This window comes from Rhipicephalus sanguineus, chromosome 8 (assembly GCF_013339695.2).
Source record: "Rhipicephalus sanguineus isolate Rsan-2018 chromosome 8, BIME_Rsan_1.4, whole genome shotgun sequence".
In the NCBI taxonomy this organism is placed as follows: Eukaryota; Metazoa; Arthropoda; class Arachnida; order Ixodida; family Ixodidae; genus Rhipicephalus; species Rhipicephalus sanguineus.
In genome coordinates this window covers 66,540,445-66,566,981 of record NC_051183.1, presented here as the reverse complement: position 1 = coordinate 66,566,981, position 26,537 = coordinate 66,540,445, and the positions used below count along the sequence as shown (strand labels likewise).

Genomic DNA, 26,537 nt, shown 5'->3' with positions numbered 1-26,537 from the left:
GAAATGAGGTACGCACAGTCATGAGGGCATGGACTAGCGCGTCGTCAAATGTTGAGTTAATGCTTATGGGAAAGGTCGATTTATGTGTATCTAGATTCATGCACACAAAACCATATCATTTCCATTTGCCAACACACTCAGCGAAGCATTTTCTTAAATTTCTTTTAAACATTGTCATCGAGGTAATTCAGGCAACGAAACAGCATCGAAATTAGAAGACGTCATTATGCAGAGTGAAAATGTATATGGCTCTATGACGACTTCGCTCCAAACACACAACCAAGACTGCAGTATATAAGTATGCACTTGTTGATCAACTAGGCACTGTTTAACATAGGTCGAAGCAGCACAAAAGGTGAGCGTTCATTTACGCAAAAAGGTCTGTGAAGCTTGTACGTTAAAAGAAGACATCAAAACTGGGAAAAGATACCTAAAGACACTGTCCAAGTACGTCATTCTACATGCTATATATCGAGCATGACACGTCTAGCACCACCTACAAGACATGCCAGTCCTATTGCATTGTGATTGCTAATGCGCCGTCGATGATGCACACTGCACAGAAAATACCGCGTCTTGTAAGAGCATGTATGTCAAATCACATGGAAGACACAACCTTGTTTCCAATAGTGTAGATCGGCACAATTATTGGCATTGGTTGTTGAAGGTGAAATCTCAAGAAACGATGTGTGTATGCAGACAACGCAAGTGCTTCCAACGTTTGCGCACCCATAATATGCGAATGGTTTCGCTTGTACAAACTTATTCTCGACATGCAGAGTGACTGGATTCATCAGTGTTGTAAACATCGCTTCTCAATTGAGATTTGGTTAGTGCCACTGCTACCAAACTCAAGCACTGCATAAGAATTTTACTAAAGAGCATTTGTTGAGTAAGCTTTCTATATTGAATGTGTATGCAAAACTTCAGTGTCTATAACCCACAAATAATAAGGCTCTCAGCAGTAATAATGAGCTCACAAATGGAGGAATCAAACTCTAGATCCGTTTGAACGTGCTTCAAATAAATTGTTATTCGCATATCCGTTGGTGAAAGCAAAATATGCAATTTGTTGCAATTATGTACAGGAAAAAATCTTCATGTGCGAGATATGCACAGTGTTGTTGGCAACAACAACACATCTTGCTTTTCGAGATTTGTGAATTTGGACATTTCAAATTTCGAATCCACCTTTTGAATTAAAAGGTACTTTGTCTAGAGCTGCAAATTTTCAAAAAATCGACACTGAAAGAGCATCATCTTATCAGTTTTCGCTCCTATCGGGGTGTTGAACACTATACACGCCATTTATAGAGCTATACACACTGAAGAAGGCTATTTCCTGCAACGATGTTTATGAATTACAGGAATAAATCTCTCGACCACCTGCTTTTAAAGCTTAGCTGGGAAATGTGCTGATTAATGATGGATGAGCGAGTTTGAAGAGTGCGCCGGTTATCCGGCCCCCATTAGCTCGTCTTCATACTGTTTCCTGAAGCAGTCACCGACAGGGAAAAAGTCCCAGCAGCGCTTCTGATACAGCTCCCACACGAACGTTTCCTGTGGAGAGGTGGAAAACACATGTTGCGACAAATAAGTACCTTACTAGCCATATTATAGTACTGCTTAACCATATGACTGGGGCTCCGATTATCACGTCTGAGAGATATACATTATAACTAGATCGATTGCAGACTCTGAATAGGATCCTCCAATGGTGATTGTGGAAAACAGCCTTAGGTTCCTTGATACTAAGCGTACGTTTCGTGAGCCAAGAAACGAGCACAAGAAGCAGATCAGAATGCTCTGCACGAGCTTACCGTGGCCTAATGTATAGGGACACCATCCACTTACCATTACGTTGAATATGAAAACGAAGTGAATTGCTTTTAAAAAATGACCAATGATTTCCCCTTACAATTTAGTGTAAGTCTGCTAAGACTGAAAGTGCCTAAATAGAGGAAAAGACTGAGTTCACGGGCCTTATGGTAGCCTTAATATTCCACGTGAAACTGTAAGTTTTGCCGGAGATCCTTACAGCAATATTCAGATACTTTTCCTCGTACGCTAGATGGATAAAAATTCAGTTCTACGAAAGTAATTAACCCGCCTAAACATAAAAAGGGAAAGGTTGTGACACAACATATTCTGGCACGAAATATATTCATATGAGTTTCCGAGAACAAGAACTTCCCAGTTCAATGCAACACCAGGAAGACTTTACCAACTATACATATTTCTTTTAGTATTGATTTCACTTGCAGCTTAATGGACAACAATGTTTGTTTTTCATGTGCATACCCTACCTGGTACATTTGTACTGATCGATTTGTCATACCGACATAGTGTGGTTGCCTACTACCCTTTGAGACAGTTGGACTAATATAGTCTCACCTATACAGGGATAGTATGCATACAACATAGAAGGTAAAACTTGTGCAGCAACAACTACACATAGCAGATCAGTAGCAGTTGAAAAATTAACAACTGGCATTTCGTTAGAATCAGGAGGCACTTACCTGGCCCGTATATTCTGTATCCGGCTTGTTGATGAGATGCATCAAGAAGAACCTATATATAAAACAAAAACAAAGCACCATTTTATATCTAATACATGGGGAAAGGCTATAGCAGATGGGAAAGACGAATATCTTCTCAAACGACAGAACATGCAAAATTAGAGAAAGAGCTGCTACGCCAAATGCACGTTAGAGTCTATTTGAAATAGCAATTATTTCTTACAATCTCGTTCCAAAAAAATGTTCACCTTTCTGGCCCCTTTTCACTCTTAGTCGCTGCTATTGGTTACTCAGCAATACGGTAAATGGAACACTTGAACACATAATTCTCAACACAGAATTCTAAAAATCCCGGTTTCAGCTACGACGTGTTTGATTATATTTTGTACACTTTCGAGGTAGTACAGTGTTGTTTATTCCAATGAATCCACCTGGAAAGCCTTTATGCTATAGTACCCCTACAACAGGTTAAGGGAAGGAATAGCGGGAAGATGCAATATCTGAACTCTATGATTACAAGAAAGTTCGTTTGACTGTTCTTATACAAAGTTTCAGTCACTAGCGCAACACATGACAAAAAAGATTATTTTTTCGCTAATGATTTTCAGTGAACTGCCTCCACATAACTTTGGCTCAATTCATGAGGGAAAAGCATTTGGCAGACAGCAGCCATAAGTGCATGAAGTGTCCGGCAAAAAAAAAGAAAAAAAACAAGAAAGGCGCCGATTGTGAAAACAGATGCGCTCACATGTAGTTGGCCAAGTTGTGCTCTTTTTGAACGTGCGTGTCGAAGCCATGGGGCACCCGATCAAAATAGTCCTTGCCAATGCCACAGATGAAGCAGTTCGACTAAAGAAAAAAAAACACGCCAATTGCACCAAGGTAAAATAACACAGAGCAGTTGTTGTCACCATGTGCTTCTTGCTTAGCACAAAAACACTATGTTTTTTAATCTGTCCGAATTGTATATTTGTCGTGAAGTACAGCGCAAGGTTGAGTTTCTTGGTTCCTCTATTTTCGTTCAATAAAATCAGCAAACAACACTAGAATAATTGGAAAACTGAAAACTACCAGCCAGAAAATGCAGGGTGGATTCCCACAGGACATACATTCGTATCCCATAGGTGGTGTGCGCAAGATCTAGAAGGCAGCGGCATAATTTACAGGCTTCGAATAACTGCCCATGCAATTTCTTCGCAACATTGTCGTTAGCAGCTGCAGACATGTAATATGCATTGCGGTAGATTGTGTGTTTTCGCCAAAGATGGCCATAAGAAGGCAATAACGTGCAAAGTTAATCACAGTGTTTGTCCGTCGACTTTTTCTGCAAACCGGATACGCGTCACATAACTACACGTCATTTCAACGAGAAGTTTTATTAGGCTATCCGATGTTTATTAAACATAATTGTTTAATAATGCCGCCTGCACATGGTATGCGTTGATTACTTTGACACAGCTAGCTTTCTTTTGGGGGGATTTTGGTTTCACAAATACAAATCGAGTTTTTTAGCATACTGATCAAATATAAATGTATACAAATGTATGTCAGTATGCTTCAGCCAGTATGCTTCTTCCATTGCTCCGTGAACTTATTAACAATTAGTGATTTCGGAGTACTACTACGATCTTCTCGAAGTGTTTGAAGGTATGATAGGAATTATGGTCGAAAAGAGCAGCACAAAGAATACTAATATCATTGTTACACTTATTGTCGAAAAAGTTTGAGCATGACGTAACAGATGCAGGACAGACAGAATACTGACCTCCATGTCATCGACCACACTCTGCAGCTGGTCTCTCAGCTCTCCAAAGGCATCAATAATGAGACCTGAAACAGCAACGGTAGCCGTATAGAGACCGCTACATGCAAGTAGAGGAAGCATGCATTAGGAAAGTGGAAATTTTCAGCTGAATCATCCTCAGTGAAGATTTACATAAGTTCACTGTCAGTGCAACATAAAAACTCCAGAAAAAAGGTATGTGCAAGAAAACTGATGGAAGTTGTACCCGCATTCATTCAGCGTTGAAATAGGTCTAAAATTGCCTCGAATTTTCATCATTTGAACACAAAGAACTGGTTTACATGTATATATGTACACACTTAAACTTAGAATGTCTCAAATAACTAGGTTTGGCAATATCGCTCTTGTAACTTGAGAAACGAAAACTAGAACTCTGCACTGATAGGTGTTCGTGTGAAAATTTCGAGTGTCACTTCAACATAGCATGAAATAAAACTAAGGCAGCTTCGCTCATGTTTCATCAGCAGTAGTGTTCTCAGAGTGATGGGCGATGTCATCTGATAAGTAGTCACTAACCTTCACAAAATCTAACATTAGTCTTTAAACTACTTATTCTCGCGGGCTCATCGTAATAAAGAATTGTACCTATCACCATGTAGAGGCTATAATTACTTTTGAGTTTGTAAAATTGCAATCACGTGTGAAAGGTTGACACGACAATGAGTGCGCATAGTATAAGAATCCACAGATAAAATGTACGTGCAGCCGCTCCCTTAAGACGAACATGCTGCTAAAAGCGTTTAATTTCCTGCAGCCAGAGCTCAGCAACTCCGAATGCTGGCATTTACCTGATAGAGTGTTCATTGTAATATAAGCCCTTGAATGCCTTTGTTAGCGACATGTCTCCCAAGGAACCACCGAAGCTTTCCCATCAAACGGCTTTTTCTTTATATAATAGAAACAGTATATGTATATATTCAGCTATTTTTTGCATAACTTTCCTCCTGCGTATGTTGTATTAAAAGTGTTTACGCTTCAACTACTCTAAATATTTAGGATTTGGGAGACGCGTTAACTATTAGTCAAGTGAAGCTCAATTTCAGTTCTATTATTTCGCAGTCGAAATCTTTATCTTAAAATGTACCTTTGTGCTAAGTTTGACCGCGCAACAAGTGTTCATTTAACATTAACGTTGCTGAAGTATTCCATTTAATTAAAAAAGTTGGAAGACGCTTGAGCTCCGCCTCAAGATTAGAACGCGATAGCGTAATCGGGCCCCGTTCACATCGCCATCTCAATCGCTAGCCTTGCTTCGCTTCTCCGTAGACACCTCAGCTATGCTGCAAGGAAGGGAACGCCTGTACACGTAACATTAGCCACTTCAAATTATCCTACAATGTCTACGGCAAGTGTAGTTACAAAGTGCCCACCGCACCATAATTGTTTCTTTTGCGAATCAGCGAGGTACTTACTACGCGTCAGTATGAACACGCGAACCTATGCAGCTGTTCACTTTGTTGATGTTTTTACTGATTGTGATGATGAAACATGTTTGAGCACTTTGTAATGGGTGGGCCTTTAAACCGCTCATCGTTCTTGGATTCAGGCCTTGACACCTGGCGCGATCAGCCCTTCGGCCACGCGACATTACATGCATTAAGGAGACACCTCGCATTACATGACTTTCGTATAGGTTTCTATTTTTCAGAAGCAGTTTCAAGCAATAGCGTAGCTGTGTGGTAGGACACCTTCTTGTCACGCTGAAAGCCAGTGTTCAATTCCTGTTCAAACACAAGTTTTTTTATTATTTACTTATTTGCATCTATCTCGAATTTTCGCTCACGGACAGCGCTGCCTTTTCGCTCACAACCGACGACGCTGACACCGGAACTTCTGCAAAACGTGCTCTTTACTATTGTCCCATTAAAAAGCAGGGAAGAGTAATTTATCATGCCAATTCCTACATAAGTAATCTGAAACGGCTCAAAATATTTATGATGACCTTACCCTGAATGATGGCCAGCAGGATGACAATGACAAAGAAGAAGAAAGTGATGTCGAAAATGATGCGGTACACCTCATATTCGTCACCGTCCGGAGGTTCGATTTCATCACCTGGAAGCAACAAACGGGATTAACGTGTGTGCGAAAACGCTATTGCAGATCGCTTTTCGCCATAACCCCATGATATTTCCCAAATGACAAAAGAAAAAGGCATAACATGTCCAGTTAAGAGGACAGAGTTCATTAGAGGACAATGCACATTGGTAGTTATTTCGTAATTCTTGCAGTTTCATCCGATGGCATATAACTGTTGCTATGACGCTCAAAAGACGCAATTTTCAGTACCGTTCAGTCTCTTTGACTTGTTTTGAAAGAAATATAATGCAAGAAAGTGGTTACAAAACATCACTCCTTATCATAAAAACAATGAATGTAGTTATTCCAAAAACAACAATCGAATATAGGCATCCTTTTCAGGTAAGTATTGCGGTAATGGTATATCCGGTACCTGGCTAACAATGCAGAGCTGCACACTTGTGTAGGCCAGTATGTTTGCTTTGTAAATCAAGGCATTTTACATGGTCTGCACTGAAGCTATTGAAAATATCGCGCTTCAAAGATTGTGAGATTTCACACTATTTTGAAAATATTAACAGCAGAGCTGTTAAAGCCGGGCGTATGGTGCCACCCGTGGACTGGAAAAACCACTTGGTAGGTGTACGCCATAGAGTTTCTTACAATAATACCTAGAGGGGAATCTGGCGCTAGTGTCTACGCGGTCTCCTTGAGAGGCGCTTCAACCACCATGGGAATGATGGGAAGTACAGGCTTCGGATTTGCTTTGGATGGATTAGGTTCTTGAGATTCGCGACGCTTGTTTGCCGAGTGTAAAACAAAGCGATGTGAAGTTATTTTCAATGAAAACTTGGTTCATTCTTTTCTACGTAAAACGTATTGCAAAAAGTTTGCCTGACCGTGAGATGGAACTGAAACCTGGACAAATTCAACCACCAGGGTATGCATTGCTCTGCAATTGTGTTCCAGATTTGGCATCACAATTTAATGAGTTATTTTCTTTACAACACACAAAAATGCCAGGCCTGCGCTGAAACCGCAGCACAGTCACAGCGAAAGCTGGAAGAGCGGCGTTTCTAGAGCCCGTTAAGCTCTCTTGGGGCTACAATACAAGTACACTAGAAAGGTACCCACTACGCCATAAATCACAATTTTTGTGAAGTTGGGAAGCACCTACTAAGCCATTATTCGTCATTCTGCGGAGAAGCGAGGCACCAGCTACACGTCTGTAAGGCATTATGTGCACTTTGTTGACGCGACGACTGAGGACGATGAAGAATTATGGCTCAGCCCTTTGTAATGGGTTGGAATCTTTACACGGCCCACCAGTTATGTAACTTGCATTGGGTGACGCCCGGTCGCTATTTCCCTCTCCCGTCATGCTGTATAACATACGTTGACGTGGAAGAGAGACGGGGGGGGGGGGCGAAGAACTTTACTGAGACCCCGAGGAAATGGATCATGCGCTTATGGGCTTCCTTGGCAACCAATACAAGTGCACTTGCGAGGAACCCACTGCGCTATAAGTCATTGTAATTTTACTGAGACCCCGAGGAAGTGGATCATGCGTTTATGGGCTTCCTTGGCAACTAATACAAGTGCACTTGCGAGGAACCCACTACGCTATAAATCATTGTAATTTTTGAGAAGTAGGGCAGCAGGCACTGTGCCATTTTTCGTCATTTTACGGAGAGCGTTGGTACCTGCTAAACCCATGTAAGGCATTATGCGCACTTTGTTGATGCTGTGCCTGATGACAATGAAGAATTATGGCAGAGTCCTTTGTAATGGGTTGGAAGCATTCAACAACGTACTCGTTGCGCAATTCACATTGTGTGACGCCTGGTTACAGAATTCGCGTTGTGCGACGCTTGGAGCTTATTTTACTCTTCTACCACGCTATATTGCATATGCTAATGTGGTTCCTTCCCGACATGAAGCCTGTATAGGACCTTTTTGCAAAGCAGTTTCAAGCACCGGCATGGCTCAGAGGTTGAATACTGGGCTCCAACCCAGAGGGCCCAGGTTCGAACCTCGTTCCATCCTGGAATTTTTTTCTTATTTCGTTTTTTTTCTGATTTCGAGCGATACTGGTTACGGACACCGGCGGCGGCGGCGGACAACTACGGCGCCAAAAACGGCCGGTGAAATGATCTCATAACAGCTTTCGCTGTAAAACAAACGCGCTTATCTCTATCACGAAAATACGCATTATCTATTTATGGAAATAACAGTACCGTATTGAGTGAAAAACACCTAACGTATCATCTGCGGCGATGCCAGATGCGTCTATTCAAGTGGCGTGCCCCCAACGCATCTCTGGTTTTGTTGTGAAGTCGAGTCAGAGGAGCGTGACGGTGCGTCTACTTAGCTTCGCTGTCGTTTTGCAGTCGATGTGAAAGTATTTTGACAAGTAGCGCTTATCACAAAATGTGAACTCTATGCAGTTTCCTGCACTGGCATGGGACGCTACATCTGTGCGCAGCGGTGAGTGCACGACGCTTTGCTAAAACTGTCAAATACAACCTGTAAAGCTGAAACGTCGCAGCAAACCAATAGGTCTAGCGGATTTCAGCATCTTTGAACAACAAAGACACTGCTTGAGTGCTTTGCAACGCACCCCACTGCCGACGCCTCGCAAAGAACGAAACTGAAACTGTAGAAAAAGGTCCGTAGACAGTTCACTAGCAAATGAAATCCAATCCGAAGACTGTACTTCCCATCATTCCCATGGTGGTTGAACGATCGCAGCTCCAGTTTCCTCTCTAGGTTATTGTATGAAACTCTATGGTGTACGCCAAAAGGACATGGGCAAGCCCCACTACAGAGTGCACGCATTTAAGGAAACCATATGAATGCGTTGCTGGTGAGAAAGGAAAGTGAGGGTGATGAGGAGGGAAAGGGGGTAAAGCATTACATAGCCATGTATAGTATGGTATAGCAAGGTGGCGGGAAAGGGAAATGAGGGTTTCATTAAAATTGTTGGGTTTAACGTCCCAAAATTACGATATGATTATGAGGGACGCCGTAGTGGAGGGCTCCTGCAATTTCGATGACCTGGTGTTCTTCAACGTGCACCTAAATTTAAGTACACGGGCCTCAAGCATTTTCGCCCCGTGTGAGGAGGAGATATATGAGGGTTAGGAGGAGAAAAAAAAGAACAGGAACGCCACCAGCTCCGCGGTTTCTTTAGTCTTCGCTCCACTAGTTCGCAACTGCCCAATTTTTTTAGCCCACGAAAATGCCTTGTCTTTAACCAGTAACACTGCTTTGTCTACCACAGAGTTGCTCCTATACTTACCGATTCCGCCACCAGCTCGGACGCCTTTGTAGAGGTGGAAAACAAAGCACTGTAAAAAGAAAAAAAAGATATCAGGTTGACAATTACCAAGCGTGATAGTACAGAATATATTGGAGGAACGCAGCTAAAGCAGCTTGCGCATAGCTGTGTAGTAAAGCTCCATTGAATATACGCCGTTTGGCCACTGTGTTGCTTACTGCGTTTCATCCTTGCACGCACAACTTAAACTTTTTCCTTAACGCCACAGATAAAGAATCACTGAGGTGGTTTGCAGCTTTTGATGACAGACCACATAGTGTGGGTTTGACAATATACCTTTTTTATTTTAATCGCATTGCTTTGGAAATTATCTTGCCGTCAGCAATCTCAGAATGATAAAGCGACATCAATACCAAATTTCCAGCTTTCAAGTTGATTTCGGTGCATGTTTCATTACATCTTCAATGTACACCATACGTAGCCACACAATCGCCCTCTTGTATACTGACATTCCCAAAAGAGTGGCTACCTACCGTAAGCATGCTGTGGCATTTCTGGTCAACCTGGTCGTCCTCTTCTTGGACGTAGAACTTGCGGAAAAAGCTGAACGCTATGACCGTGTAGATGTACACTATGATAGTCAGCAGCATCACTGTCAGCACCAGCTGAAACATGACGTGCGCCAGTCATTATACGAACTCAAATCAGCACCACTTGATTATGCTATAGTGGCGTTGTGCTGTATTGTCATGCGTTTTACATGTTTCCAAAACTCCCGAACAGCCTTAATTTTTTGCTGTCCCCAAACTATGAAGCTGAGTAAAATACTCAAATTAGGACTCACAAGTTAATAGTGCAGTCCAAATCGTGCACAACCGCTACTGTTAGCGGTTAAGGGCACTGCCATACGGTTAAGAGCAGTGGCATTTGTGGCCTCTAGTATTGCAGTTAGCACAATTCATAGCATAGTCCCCAAAATTAAGGTTATTCGGGAGTGTCTCATATAACATTTGAAAAAGCTAGGAGCATAGGTTTGAATATACACATATAACAAGGACTTCGCTAAACCCATATTCCAAATAACCAATTCTGTAACAGAAAAAACTTCAGATTCCTAGTGTGCATCAAAGCCACGCCGGAGAAAAAAAAATCAGCTTAACCGAAATTTGATACAAATCTTGCTTCAGCGCATCCATAGAAAACTTTCAGACTTTCTTGTCAGAAGCCACTGGTTTCATTACGAGAGATTTTTGCAAACATCATTTCAGGCTTTGCACAATACGTATCTCATTTCCGTGAAGCCACACTATTGAGGCCGCTTCATGTAATTCAGAACACAATACTGCGAAGCCATATGGTAATGTGTTTTAAGTTCAACTGCATGCCACATCTGATATTTGATGCCGTGGATGCTAGTGTATTGCCCTTTTATTATTTTTTCACATAAAGTGCCGAATCAGTCATTTATTGTGCGTTTACATTCTAAACTAGTTTTATATCAGTCCTTATTTTTCTCAATTATTTTTGCCGTTCATTTTTTCATATTTTTTTTCACCATTATTTTTATTTCCCTAAGATTTTTTTTTATTTCAGTATGTACTTATTATTCCTCACATAGAAACAGTCATCTGTGTGGTAGCTCATTCTTCAAGCTATGTTGTATTGTAAAGGGCAGGAAGATTTCTGAATGTGTTATGCAGGCTACGCTAGAGGGGATAATTTAATGGAGCTACACACCTGTTTGCCGTTGTGTGTGACGGACTGCAAGATGGTGCGCAGTGTCTTGAAGCCGACAGCCACATCCAGCAGGTGGGCCGCAAAGAAAAAGTAGTTCAGGTTGCCCATCACCGAGAACGTGAAGTACCACAAGTTGTACAGGAAGGACTGCAAAGAAAGGCGATGTAAGCAACGTGCGATAAGGAGGTTGCATGTCTGGCGAAGCACGTACTGACGCTCTATTGCAATTGAAAGGAATTCAAAAAACATTTATGACTATTCCTTGCACATGCAGCTGAAAGCTACATTTTTACTAACATTAGATTTTTTTGTCTACTACAGTTCAGACTATTAATAAATGAAGTACGTAGAAATGTGACTAGGAAACCAAGTCCTCTTTGCTACACTCCACATAATAAAAGATAGTTACAGAGGTAAGAAGATAAAAGCATATATACGAAGCAGACATTAGTGCAAAAGGATTAGAGGACGTTTGATGTTTCCAGTTAAGACAGGGACACGATAGTGTTTTGGGACCCTTTCGCATCGCCTTTTCATTTCCTTGCCATGCTACACTTCTCGGTGGATACATCAACCGTGCTGTGAGGAGAGGGACGTCTGTGCGCGTCACATTTGCCGTTGTAAACCTTCCAGTGGCGCCTACTACAAATGCAAATGCTAAGTGCCCGCTACGCCAATATTCAGCATATTGTGAATCAGCCAAGTAGCCACTATGCGTCTGTAGGCTATAGGCGCAACTACGTACTTGAACAGCTAATTCTACTGCGGCTGATGATCACAATCATAATGAATAATTACGGAGTCCTTTGTAATGGGTCGGCATATTTACGCTACTCTTTGATTCCGCAATTCACATGGTGTGACATTGGGTGCGACTCTGATTTTATGCCACCCACTATTACGTATGTTTAAATTACTCCTCGCGCTACAGGGCACCAATATAGGGTCCTTGTGAAAAGCAGGTTCAAGCACTGGCGTGCTTCCTCAGTACAAGACTTGACTACCACGCAGAAAGCCTAGGTTCGATTCAGGCTGGAATGCTAGTATTTGTTCTTTGCATTTATCAGGATTTTTCACTCACAGACAATGCCGACCTTCCGCTCACAACCAATGCCTTCGACGCCGCATTTTCTGAGGCACTGGCTCTTCCATGCTATTGAGTCAAAATATTGTAAGATGAGACACCCATAGTAAATGAGTACTTTACGTAGAATGCATAAGTGTAGAGCACCAGTCAGCGAGGACAAGTGGATGCGAGTGCCATTGAACAAGATGACATCTTGTCATTTGTAAGCTCTTACCATGAGTGCAGTAACCTGGCCGAAAGCAAGCTACGCTGTGCATAATAACAAAAGACATGGTGTTCATTGTATATATAACAGCAGAGCTGTTATACTCGAGGTTTGCCGTGTGTCGTAGATAGAAAATTATCGTCATCATGAACCAGCACGTGCTCTATTCATCCTCTTCTTCATCTTCGTCACATTCTGCTTCGCTCCCAGAACACGCGCACCGATTTGTCCGGCGTAGGGATCAATAACTTTGATGGCCGAGGGAACACGTACAAAGAGAGAGAACGAAAGAGAGAAACAGAGAGTGAGAGAGAAAAATGATAGAATAAAGAGAATGCAAGTAATTCGAATCCGCACAACCACGATCCGAAACCGAGCGTCCTTACCACTCGGCTAACGAGGCACGCTAGAAGAGTGCAGCATAGTCTTGTATAGCATGGTGTAGCAAAGGGTGGCAAACAAAAGTGAGAATGAGAGGGAGAGATGTGAGGATGAGGAGAGAAAGAAGGGGGGGGGGACAAGCAGTAAAAAGAGAGAGAGAAAGAAAAAGATCGAAAAAATAGAGATATAGACACAAAGAATGGGAATAAAGAGAGAAAAAGATGCAAGACGAGAGAACGACTACACAGAGACAGAAAGTGAGAAAACATAGAGAGAAATAAAGAGAAGGAAGTCAGGAAGCGATGGAAAGGCAGAGAAATAAATAGACAGAGAGAGAAAGAGAAACAAACAGACACATGAAAGACAGAAACAAAGTGAGCAAGCATAGCCATGTATAGTATAGCAAGGAGTGGGAAAGAGAGAGGTGAGAGGGCAAAAACTTAGCCAAGCCAAGACCACTTAGTTGTCCACTACTCTACTGTAACCCAGCCTTGTTCGACTTAGTGTAATCTATTTCTTCTTCTCGGAAAATCAGTAGTGATGCCTTGGAAGCTGAAGTAAAGAAGTTCAATATTAAAAAGCATACATTGGAGCGTATACAAGGATTATATGTACATAGAACAACTGCTAACACGAGAGCCTAATCACGGAAGAATAAGAATGGGCTGGAGCCCATTCAGCAGGCACTCCCAAATGTTGTCTGGAAATCTGCCACTGCCATTAAAGCGAAAAGTAAACAATCACTGCATACTGCCAGTCCTAACATATGGGGCTGAAACATGGACGATAAAAAAACAACTAGAGAAAAAGTTGACGACCACGCAGCGTGCAATGCAGCGTAAATTGATAGAAACCAGAATAAGAGATCGGAGGACGGCAGAATGGGTCAGAGAACAAACAGGTGTTGCAGGTATGCTCGTTGATATCAAGCGAACGAAATGGACCTGGGTTGGCTATGTAATGCATAGAACAGAAAACCGGTGGACACTAAGAGCAACAGACTGGTTACCAAGGTATGGGAAACGCAGTCGACGAAGGCAGAGGGTTATATGGAGTGACGAAACTGAGAAGTTCTCGCCATAAAATGGAATCAGCTCGCACAGGATAGCGTAAACAAGAGATAATTTGGAGACGCCTTTGTTCTGCAGTGGACTAAGACAGGCTGAGAATGACAATAATATTATTATTTTTACCAGTGCACATCTCATCAGGAAAATATTTTGCCATCACTAGCAAAAGGTAGAACACAAATGTGTTTAATGTTGCATTCAATTAAAATCGGTGTTTCTTGATATTGCTACTGAGCGACGTGAACAGCGCGTGAAACACACAAGGACGAGTAACCGACGAGGAATAATACAGAAAAACTAGTCCTCGTCGGTTACCTGTCCCTCTGTGTTTCACGAGCTGTTCACGTCGCTATGGAATACCAACTAGCCCGGTCACACACCTTGCTACTGAATCAGTACAACCATAAGCACATGAAAGAAGGCTGACATCAAATTTTCTTGAAGAGTCGTGACCTAGTGGCTTATGAAAGTGTATGATGGTGCTAACCATCCATACGATGTGAAACACACAGTGTTCTATTGTTTCCGTGCTCAACACGTTTGAAAAAAACTTACATGCTCTCACAATACTTACATTATCGGTGATTGTGACTCCAGACTTCCAAATCTGGTATTTCCAGTCGACGTTTGTAATGCTTGAAATAAAGAAGAAAATAAATGACATTATTGGCATCATTGAGACTTTGAAGGTATCACAGTTATGACAACACTGCTGCGTATATGCAGCACTTCTAGATAAAATGCAGCAAGAGGAGAGAGAGAGAGAGAGAGGACTATTCAACAGTTTTCGTATGTCCAACATAAGCTGCCGCTCAGCCAATAGCACACAGCAGTAATGATGCCACAATTTCAGCGTACATAAACGACAAGGACACGGGTAAATGATCAACTCGCCCTAACTTCTGCTGCTACTGCAGCATAGTTTTAAAGGCACAAAATGCCCACACACACTCCTGTTTGGGCAGACCCAATGCAATAACTTGCTTTGTAAATATTGTGCTAAGGAACACTGATCACACGCATTACATTAATACATAAGACTGTTCACTAATGAAAAAACCTTTCTATTCTACAGAGAAAGAAATGTTCTGACAGTCGCAGTTGACGCACCACCTTTCACAGACGCCAATTCGTATTCCAATCGCATTCAATTTCTGAAAGCAACTTCAGCCAAGATGACTAATGCCTGCGTTCGTACAACTTTTCTAGAGATACTTGGCATGTTCTACAGGGTCACATGTGTGTTACTTAATTGAGACTTACAGAGGGAACAGGCCGCTGGGTTCCTCCTGCTCCTGAGAGATGGACCCACTCTTGTCCATGCCAAGAACGTTGCTCAGTGCCTCTGGGTCGTAGGTCTCTGAGTACTTCTGGCGCACCTATTGACAAATCAATAAACTCTAATTAGAAATTGATATATTGTGGGGAACTGTGTGGCTTATGCCGAAAGGTGTAATTTTTCCTTCGCATTTTGGCCGCGTTATCATAAATGAAGTGGACGTTGCCCACAACACCTGAGTGGCTGAATGAGCTTTTTAACGTTTCCTTATACCAAGAATAATTTACATATGGAATGCAATATCTGTTACTCTAGCACCACCTAGCGTTAGCTATAATGGTACAGAAAACTGCTGTTAAAAAGGCATTGAATTGACAAGCATTTTTAATATTTTCTGGGGTGTTAAAAACGATATGAGGCGTGCCGTAGTGGAGGGATTCAGAAATTTCGACCACCTCAGGTTCTTTGAGCTGCACTAAAATCTAAGCACACGGGCCTCTAGCATTTTCGCCACCATCGAAAATGCGACTGCCCCGGCCGGGATCGAACCCGTGGCGTTTGCGTCAGCAGCCGAGCATCGTAACCACTATACCACCGCGGTTACTAATAAGCAAACTTGTTCAGTTAGCGCGAACTTTTAAAACAAACACTTCTGCAAACACAACATTTGTACTTCTTAGGAAATAATTTCTGTCCCCGCACAGTCGCTAGAGTACAATGCGGTATAACTATGTGCTCGGGATTCCACCCTGAGCTTTCGGGGTGGCTCACAGCTCACAAAGCAGAGTGCTTATGCCGAGGAATTTCACTTACCCTTTTCTTGACGAACTTGTCCCAATAGTTCACAGGAAAAGATCTGGAATAAAGATAGCAGAAAATGATGTTTGTTTTATGTGTTTTAAAATATTTGGCGCAAAAGCAACCTTATACACAGTAATAATTTTATTCCGCACCTTACTCTCTTGTAAAAGAAATACAAATACAGGAGAAGTCAAAGGTAAACTACTTTTACCAGTAAACGCATTGACAACAACACTCGAATAAGTTTTCGAACATGCCGTCCGACATAAATATCGTAACTTGTCACGACAGCCGCAGTGAGATTCCTTTTTCTCAAGTTTCTCAGCAGTTGTACTTAGGATCGTGCTTTATGAAACCCTGATACCAAATATAATTTTAACGTTCACTAAAGGCTGTAATGTACCAAAAGATCACTGCATTTTCACTTATGCTTTTAAACCGGCCGATTGCCCGCTTGGTTGATACCGCTACTTCACGCTATATATTCAATATTATGCAAAAATAGGCCTTGATAAATAGAACCCATTTCCTTCGGAGATGAACTGACGTATTATGCGTTTTCTTTCAGGAATAAATATAATGATGCTTGAGACAGGTGCACGTTGACGGCGCTGTTGAGCTACTGGCCTTACACGTGTTTGGCTTGAGGGCAGAAGGTTAGATGACTTCCAAAAACAAAGTTTGTTTGATTGCAAAAACTACAAAGTGAATTTGATGTACTGCCAAGGGTACGCTCAATCACTATGGTGACAGAGAAGAGGCACCATTTGCCTTTTGACACTGCATTTATCGTTCTATGAGCGCACAATATAAGCACCCTAGTGTTCTACAGAACTGTTTTGTGCAAGCTCTGCAGTAATCAGTAGCCGTAAAACTAGGGCTACCTGATGTTCTAGTGGGCATTGACTAAAGATTGCAGTTTTCCGTACTTGATCTCACGAACTGTCTAAAAATGTCACCTATATGCCACTGACTATGCATTTTATTGGGTCAGAATTATGATGCACCAAGTAGCAGCCTAATGCGGTTCCTAATTACCAGCAGGTACTTGCTCGTAAGCTCCATAGCTCCAATTTCAATCTTATGGGAAGTAAACAAAACATCGAAGGACTCATATTGTGACGCTCAACATCGCTATGCTATCAGAGCGTTACCCTTCGGGTATAACTGAAAACTTTTGCTGTGACGTGACCGCGACTGCCTGTGCAGGATAAACACTTCATTCCACATGAGTCAGACGCAAGCGTCTCATGCATTGCAGTACTTCTCACTTGGTGCTTATCACAAGCTTGTCCCAGCGTGCGCGTACGTCATCTTCCGCAGGCTCTTCCGTGATATACAGACCGTCAAACTCCATGGCACGGGCAACTTCCTTCTCTCGTTTGAAGATGGCTAGTGGAACCTGTACAGAAAGAAAGTTGCGTGTTTTGTTCCTCTTACTATTGAATATGTAAACTGTGCCTATCAAGCTAATATAAAGCACCAGCCTTTTACGGAAATTGCAAAAAAGAAATACTGCCCACCTGGTAACAGTACCGTTTTACTCTGCACTAAACTGTCCTATGACATTTTGGAGTGGATAGGAACATGGTGTACCCCTTTTATAAAGCTTATTGGGTGCAGCGTGACGCGCATTGTGGAAATGTTTGAAGTTCAGCTATTTGAGATAAAATGCTTTTGTTACGTTTTCCTCTTCCTTGTTACTTTTATACAGCTAAATGTGATGCTTCTACACTTTCTTGCAACCGCGAAATTACATCTGCTTGCCGGAGTTGTTCCCTTGCCGAAGTTGTTCCCCTTGTCGAAGCTGTTCCCGCTTTTTATTTCTCCCCGGCTGTATGCATACAGATATATGGATCCGTCGAGCTTGACTAACACCAAAAGTTATTGTATATTATTGCAAAGAAATCAAAGATAACTATAGCATAAAAAATTTCTAAGGACTTCAAGGCGAAAGTCTGGTTCCACCTTCTGTTGATCTGCTGCTGAGCATTCTGGCGAACTTTCTGATTATCTTCTGTTGCGGTAGCAGCCTCTATCTCCACAAATTCTACATTCGTAGAATGCCTGCATCGCATCAGGGCTGCGTGTTGCTTCATTCATAGCCGCTTCCTCCCGACGGCGGTGACGACGAGCATCTGCAAGGCACTAGCCTCTTCCACGTTGGAGCACGATAGTGGCGCTTTCTTTTATTATTTTCTCACGCGAACGTCGGAAACACGAAGTAAAGCCTCTAGCTAGCACGCTCGCGTGATATCCTTCTGTACCTGATACGACCTTAAAAGAGACAGATATAAGCCTTTCGTCTTAAAACTTTTTAGTTATGTCTTCCCCATCAGCTATGATACTTGGCATACTTACAATATGGTAAAGCACGTGCTATGTAGGCTGCTAATATAATGTTCGGCTGTGCATCCTGAACTGACAATGTTGAATGCAAAAGCATAATTTAGACAAAATTAGGAATGTACAACACGTTACATATGTCAGCTCACAAGCTGTTTCATTAAACTGATAGCAAAAAAGCCTATATGGCACTTCTTTTACGGAGTCAACGCATGCATAGAGCAGAACTTCTAATTGTCTGGCTTGGGATTCTAGAAAAATGAAGCTTCCTGCACACTGCAGCACAAGCGATAAAACCTATCTAAATAGAATATAAAACGTGTATGACTGTTATGAGTGAAATTGCTCCGTGATTTGATGACCGCCATATTATAAGGGCTGTGATGTTACAAAATGTCAGCCCTTACTGCTATTGCAGGAATAACAGTCGCCATAACATTACAAGCAAAGCTTTTATACAAACTTCAATAAAACTTGCTGCTGGGACGAGTTGGTTCATACTTGCAAGGAAAGAATATTGATGCGCACACACATAAAAACACGGACTCAGGAGACTGGGACGAGCGCGCTCGTCCGAGTCTCCTTAGTCCGTGTTTTTATGTGTGTGCGCCTCAATATTCTTTCCTTACAAGTTATACAAACTAATTAAATGGCTGTCCCAAAGTCTCAAAGCACAAAATAACCACACTGTGTAAATGCTACAAACATGACAACAGGGCCCACCCACCTTTAGGTGGTAGTATGCGATGAGCATGCAGAAGGAGACGAGTGAGTGAAACAGGGCCATGAACCGGATTATTGGCTCCAGATAAAAGAGCTTCTCTTCTATTATCACCCACTCCTCCAACTCTTCCTCGCTCCCTTCTGAGTCCGACAACGCTTCAGTCGCGTTCGCTAGCACATCGGCCAGACCACCGCCGGCATCGCTATCGCCCTCGGTATCGCTCAGCGCCTCGGCGGCAGCGGCCACAGCGCCTGCTGCGTCGTCGTCATCGCCACTTTCGCCAGTTGAAACCTGTGAGGCAAGCATATAGTACATGTATTGGATCCTGAAATCAAGCTGCGTTCTCATCATTCACATGTATGTTTACATCGGTTATGTCCGCTCAAAATTTGGCATTAGAACTAAGATTTTTTCTGCTGTCTAATGCATAGATCAACATACCACACAAAAGAGATCAATGACTGTTTTACTAGAATATTCCTCAAATATCTGGCACTTCTGACGCACTCTAAGCAAGGTACACGCATATTGACAAGCAGGTTGTCAAAATCTGCCTATTAGAGTTGCACCTAAGAAAGGAGGGTGGTAAGAAGACAGGCCAATGTGCACCTAAGGAAGTTTCTTATTAGAAAATTTCTCGTTTTTCATGAGAGAATGCTGATATAAAACATAAATAATACCCGCACGTATCAAAATGGACGAATGAAGCTTCCCGTTGTATATTTGCGTTCTGAACAGCCGCTCAGCAGTATACGACCACCGAAACTGAAGGTGCAAACCACCGAGAATAAAATAAACTATATCAACTCAACACATCATTACATCAAATGTATATTTTAACATAAAGCTTACTTTCAATGCTACTCACAGAAGCAAACAAAAATAACATTATCAGACAAGCTTTCAATTAAGTGATCTTGACCAGCCTCTCACTGCAAATTAGATGCGTTAGCAGAGGCTTTCAGTACAGTACTATATAATCGCTGCACCGAAAAACGTACCAAGACTGGCAGATTCAATGCTGAAACAGTTTTTAGACTTATTGATGCCGAGCTCAAGTTGAAAAAATTACCTTGTAAAACAGAAGAATGCAGTTGATGAAGAACGCCAGCACAAGTGCGATATACTTCATGTTGTAGAAGTTTCGTGCCAGGAAGCTCTGCAAGACACAAGGAGGCGCATGAAAGCTGCGTAAGTTTGCAAAAATCTTACGAAGGCGATGGTAAAAGCTCCTCAAAACTTTCTTTACGCTGGAGGCAGCTGAAATCTTTGCGCATTATTACCACTGCCAAGTTACACAATTGGGTACCCTTCTTTTCGTCCTGAATTTTACCTCGGAAGTCTATGAAAAAGTACTCGTGCCTGATGTAAAGTGAGATAAATTCACAGCTAAACGAAAGCCGTTGAGGTGCCCTCTCTCTGCCAGCTTCTCTGAAAATCAGCATCACTCTGCTAAACACCACTGTGTAGTCACCTATGATGAAAAGTTCCTGTAAAGTGCCTTTTTACAGTGCCCCAAGTTTTCGCGTAGGTCTAGCATGCAAATTGAACATTCCCAGCTTGCACGTCATTTTACTTATTCACCTATGTGTTTGGCCAATGAAAACAACTCTGACAAAGCGAAATTTGAGAATACGGTTACCTTCTTCAATTTCGAGCAAATCCCCCCTTTCACCTGCAACTTCCATATTTCTTCAGAAAATTAACGTCCACAGACGTTACGTCCCATTCGGTTGTATATGTATATACACAAAATACGTTTTAGCACCATTTATTGCAACGTTGCGGCCGTGTGACCGGCCTTTGTCTGTTGTAGCACTACAGAAACGTGTTGACACAATACAGCCCCAACAGAGTCTGGAAACAGATGAAAGGGCCCGATTCACGACAAGACATCACAATTGTCTGTCGCCATATATTTTGTACTCTTGAACTTGTTGGTAGCAATATTATCAGACCAACCTTAATGCGGCGAAGTTGCATTCGCGCGAAAATAGTCACGTATTATCCATCATTTGTTCATAATGTGCTGTCATCACAAGCTATTGCTAGTTATGAACAAGCGGGACACAAAGGTTCGGTAGCTGCAAGAATACCGCATATCATATCATTGAGCTTAACTTGAACATCCGAATATTTTTAATGAATTGTGGGTGGCATTCATATGTATTAAAAATCTTGTAATTTCTAGTACTAAAATTACCAAACCAGTTTAGGCCTCTCTAACTCGTGAATAATGAAGTGTAAAAGTGTAATGTTCTCTAATATAGGCCGTAATTTAGGTGCTAGCCCCGGCACTTACCACAATCTTCTGTCCGTACTCGCTAAAATCGATGGCGGCGACAGGTGGCGCCTCGGTTGGCTTGGGTGGCTCCGCCGCTGCCATCTGGGGTGCCATCATCATAGCCGCCATTTCTGGTGTCGGCATTGCCGTGCGCTTCAGGTCCCTGGATGGAGTGTCACGAAATAAAACACACAGGATCCCTTTAAAATCAGCCTACACGTGCAGTAATGCGCACTTATATATAATAGATAACCAAGAAGCCCAAGCCCTCCGTTCACATGTTTATGCAGCGACGCTGAAACATGCGGCCCTGGCGTTAATAACAAGCTCGGATCTATCGAGTTTTTTCTGTTGTAGCCTTTGATTGCTCTAGCACCAAATTTAAGAAATGCGAGTTTCAATCCTTGCGTCTGGTGACGCAAGCTTCAAGGATATTTAGAACATATGAAGTATTGTACAGGCCGAGATTATGCTGCGGTTGGTATCCTGTCTAGCTATATATGCTTATAAAACCTGAATAGAAATAGTGCAAGTGCGGAGACCCTTCAAGGTGGCGTATGCTAGCATTGTTCCTTCAGTATATTTTATGCGCACTCACGGGTCGCCACATTTTCCCATGCTCTACCCATATACAGCCTTGCTGTAAAAACAAATGCATATAAACAACATTCTTGGTGCAGTACTCGCTCCGTCATACCCTGATTACAGAAAGGGATGACATTTTCTAGTATAATTTTACGCATTATGGTGGGAACCACTGCTAAAACGTTTTACGCAAGAACGAAACTATATCCGTGATTGTCTTAGCCTGCGGAAATGTGAGACTAGTAATGTAGATTTTCTCAGTAACACAGTTGAAGTAGGCTCTGTGAATCTCTTGAAGAGGTGAAGGATTTTTTTAGGGGTGTGCGAATATTCGAAATTTCGAATATTTTTCGATTAGTGTTTGCTATTCGATTCGCACTGGAATTTTACTATTCGAACTATTCGAACTTCCCAAAGACATATACAGTCAACGTCCGATTGAAAGTGACCCCTTCAGATTTTCAATATGCTTCACCACATTACACTCTCATATTGCGGCAAAGCTGCCTTTCAAGCTCCGTTACGGTCGAACTTTGCCAAAAGACGTTTAATTGGAAGTGGTCCCTAGATTTTCAATATGCTTCACCTCATCACACGCCGGTATTGCGGCAAAGCTGCCTTTCAATCTCTGCTACGGTCGCAAATGTATTAACTCAAGGAAACGCTGGTTGCAACATGGAGATGAAAGATGTGGCAGAGGTGGGGGCTCAATTAATGCTGTTTTGGACCTGAAATTTGGGCAGGAAGTCCGAAAAATCGGAAGCCGAAACTTTTTAGCATCCAAAATTTCAGATGTCCTTATATATCTACGTCTACGAGGCAGATTTGGAACTCCGGACTTGAAGGGAGCACACCCTTGTCCGCTACATCAGTTGGGCTTCCACAGAAGTTGAAAGAGGAGGAGAGGCTGAGGAAATGGCATCTTTGCCTGTCACGTGTAAAGTGTTGTCGGCAACACTTTGGTTGCACCAAATCATGTACATAAATAGAATTCGGCCTCTAAATTGCCTCATTCTTGATAAGACGACTATGAAACACCACCCCGCCAGCGCTTTATCAACCTAGCGAGAAGAAACACTTTCACGTTGCTATCTCATAAGAATATGCTTAGGAATCCTCTCTAACTTTTTTTTCTGCAATTTCGCTTCGAAGTATTCGAAAAATATTCGATTCGATTCGCACTCACATTTAAATATTCGAATTCGCTTCGCACCCAAAATTTTGCTATTCGCACAGCTCTAAGTGTTTTGCTTCAAACCTTAGAAAGACCAATAGTCATATCGTGCCTTCAATGATTAGTCGTCTGGACGCGCACCAAAAACGGTGGTATGCAGCTATAATTTTAAGAACCGAGTCATTGTGCGATTACTCTCACTGTACCCAAAGCACCATTTGAAGTGCGAAGCATTTCTTAATGAACCAAAGGCAATTTGACCGTTTCTTTCTTTCTTTCTTTTTATCTATCTATCTATCTATCTATCTATAAATCTATCTATAAATCTATCTATCTATCTATCTATCTATCTATCTATCTATCTATCTATCTATCTATCTATCTATCTATCTATCTATCTATCTATCTACGTCTTGGCTTCTTACATGCAAAAATTCGCATAGGAGGACATTAACGTATGACGAACATGATTAAGACATGAGAAACGCGACTTCCCTGTCGCGTGTGTCATGAAATCATTTCTAACAGTCACGTTTTCGCACATGCCCGCATACAATAGCCCTGGCCCTTGGTATGCTGTTATACGCCACAGGTAAATCGCTGCGTATGTCAACCCACACTTTGGAAATCTTAACGAGACAGCATGAAGGAGACCCTGTCACAGAAGTGCGGTGCCAGCGTCGGCGTCTTTGCTGATGGGTGAAATATCGCGATGGCAGCAAATGATAAAAATCATTGTAGCAAGACCGCCATTTGGCCTCGTTGGTATCGATTCATTTTAAGAGTAAAAAAGGGGAGGCGCAAAATAAAAGAGGGACAGGGTTGTAGGTCTCCTCTCTATGTCCCTGTTTTATTTTGCGCCTCCCCTTCTTTCCTCTCAGGATAAAAATCATGGCTTGAGCAGAAATTCAACCCATGCAATCTACCACGGAGCCACGCTAGTGCTGCGAACTCCTTCGGAAAAAGACCCTATATGTGTCATGTCAGGACAACACCAATTGTGATTGCAGTATTGGCTATCCGCATTTGTATCAATGTAAAGGAACTACACATGTACACCTATGACTCCATAAGGCATAGTCAAGCGTTGCGAGAATAATGCCTACGACCGGTACCTACGACATGCACGTCATCGCACCATAGAGCGCACTTCATGGCGAAAAAAAAACTCGCGTATCTACTGTCACGTGAGTACTTACGCTACGTCGGACAATGAGCTACCCAGTGTACTCGGCACGCATTGTACGCCCATGGTATTGGCGTGCATGGCAAGCCCAGGATATGCGCACAACTACTCAATTTACGCAATGACGTCGATCCACCTTCTAATGTTCGGCTCAAAGCAAAAAAACCGGCTTAGGCTTGTTCGAAACGGGCTGCGCAAAAAACAAGGGACAAAGGAAAGACTACACACCACAGAGCGCTCTGTGGTGTGTAGTCTTTCCTTTGTCCCTTGTTTTTTGCGCAGCCCGTTTCGAACATGCATAACCAATTCCAACTTGCCCAGGCATCAATTCTTCCGGCTTAGGCTGCTACTTCCTGGCTGCTGCGCACAAAATTGATTCCCACAGTGTGTCGGATCTGCCTAATTTGTCATGAATACGATATCACAATTCCGCTAAAGAATTCAACCGACAGCGGTGCGCTAAATACTTTGGTTCAGACAGACCCATCAATAAGTCAAGTCTCTCTTTTCATACCAAAGGTTTTTTTTTTTTCGCAGACTGAGATGCACATAGCACTTAGGAGATATGCTGCTTAATAAAGGCTGCTCTAGCTCTGCATGTCTTTCTAGCCGCAATGAGTTGCCATTTAAAATGTCCAACACTGTAACAATTCTTCTCACCCATCCATTGTAGCCTGTGCAGTCTCTTTTGTCTTGACGTCGCCATCCAAGACTGTTGTCTGAAAATAAGTTGCATTCATTGAACGTGAAAACTCAACACGAAACACTTGCTTCATGATCAAAAACGGCGGATTTTTTATCAATTCTACTCAAACCAACAATAATGCTACTCTCCCTCTGCCTATCTCCTAGACAACAGTATATTGAAGTTGCAATGAGAATCAAAAGGAATATGCTACTTGATTTATTTCGGTGGCAGTCAGCGAGACAACAAATTTGGCGGACAACTCATAGGTTGAACTGAGATTGAAAAATATATCGCGGAATTTTCGGCCTGGTTAAAACGCTGGCTGAATTGACGTATTTTCATTGTGCTATTCCTTATTCGCTAACACTTGATTTTTCTCTTATATTTCTTTTGTTTACTTGTGCATTTTTTGTTAAATATGCTCATAAAAATATCAGACAGTCGACATATGTATACCCCGTTTCAAAATATGGCAGGAAGGAGACAAAGAAAATAATGTCTTCCTAAATGCACTAGTTCACGCAGATCCAATTCATTATGAGCGATCCTAGCTTATGTCTATTCTGCGCATGTTGAGTGTTGTCGACGTCAGCTGTCATTGCAATCAATGGATCCATGATAAATGACTAAGAGCTAGTTTATCCCTCGGTGCTTTCTCAGGTCAAGCTATGTTGTTATGTTACCTGTGCATCTGGCGGAACGCCATCCGGCAGCTCTCCATCGGGCGAGCCCTTCTCGTGCGGCGATCCCTTGCTAGTGTCCTCGTCAGTGGTTTGATCGGCATCATCCATGCTCGACTGGGGGCTTAGCGTAGACTTTGGAGGTTGTACATGGTACCTGACCAAGCAAAGAGCGAATTTTGATTCAGAATACATGTAGTTTATCACAATGGAGGATACGTAACGGCAGTTTCGGCTGCAAGAGCACTGCTATAGAAAGGTGATGATGACCGTATAAGTTATCAACAACACCAACATCTGCTATATAAATAAATAAATATATATATATATATATATATATATATATATATATATATATATATAATCTGTATCTCTCGCTGTATATATATAACATACATACCGAGGTTTCTAGGGCGTTTTTGATTATCTGGGGGTTCTTCGACCAGACTCTGGCAAGCGCACGTGCTAGAGATACTTTGACAATGCGGGCTACACATGCCACACCTAATGCGTTACTTGCCACGAACATATATTACGTTTATTAGTAACAGTAACGTTCGTCCCCAGTGCTGGCTTCATCAGCAGAAGGGGGGTGGTGGGGGGAAGGCTTACGCATAATTTCTAACAGTAGTGAGGTAATACGTATATGTTGTTTTTTTAGCCGTTTATACCAATATACTCCTAATGT

General features: G+C 42.2%; 2 protein-coding genes across 2 annotated transcripts in view; both read right to left on the bottom strand.

Annotated features, from left to right (window-relative positions):
- Positions 1–1,455: 1,455 nt before the first annotated feature.
- On the bottom strand, positions 1,456–25,960 carry LOC119403287 (ryanodine receptor). Its single transcript, XM_049418257.1, has 17 exons — positions 25,853–25,960; positions 25,142–25,200; positions 21,555–21,699; positions 20,325–20,411; positions 19,256–19,543; positions 17,454–17,584; positions 16,195–16,237; positions 15,366–15,481; positions 14,677–14,737; positions 11,360–11,506; positions 10,156–10,287; positions 9,644–9,692; positions 6,271–6,378; positions 4,285–4,349; positions 3,268–3,368; positions 2,520–2,571; positions 1,456–1,560 (listed from the first exon to the last, which is right to left on the bottom strand). Exons 1-17 carry the CDS (start codon positions 25,958–25,960, stop codon positions 1,456–1,458), a joined length of 1,797 nt encoding a protein of 598 aa, XP_049274214.1.
- Positions 25,141–26,537, bottom strand: part of LOC119402033 (ryanodine receptor-like) — a 150,637-nt gene continuing 149,240 nt past the window's right edge. Inside the window, 2 exon segments of the mRNA XM_049418475.1 lie at positions 25,141–25,200; positions 25,853–26,006. The gene's annotated coding sequence lies outside the window, so the exon portion shown is untranslated.

Excerpts from the sequence above, each read along its gene's own strand:
- LOC119403287 (XM_049418257.1), bottom strand. The coding sequence starts at position 25,960 with ATGGATGATGCCGATCAAACCACTGACGAGGACACTAGCAAGGGATCG. Across the intron at positions 15,482-16,194 it reads ACAAGTTCGTCAAGAAAAGG|GTGCGCCAGAAGTACTCAGA; the intron begins GTAAGTGAAATT and ends ATTTGTCAATAG. Across the intron at positions 3,369-4,284 it reads GTGTGGTCGATGACATGGAG|TCGAACTGCTTCATCTGTGG; the intron begins GTCAGTATTCTG and ends TTTTTTCTTTAG.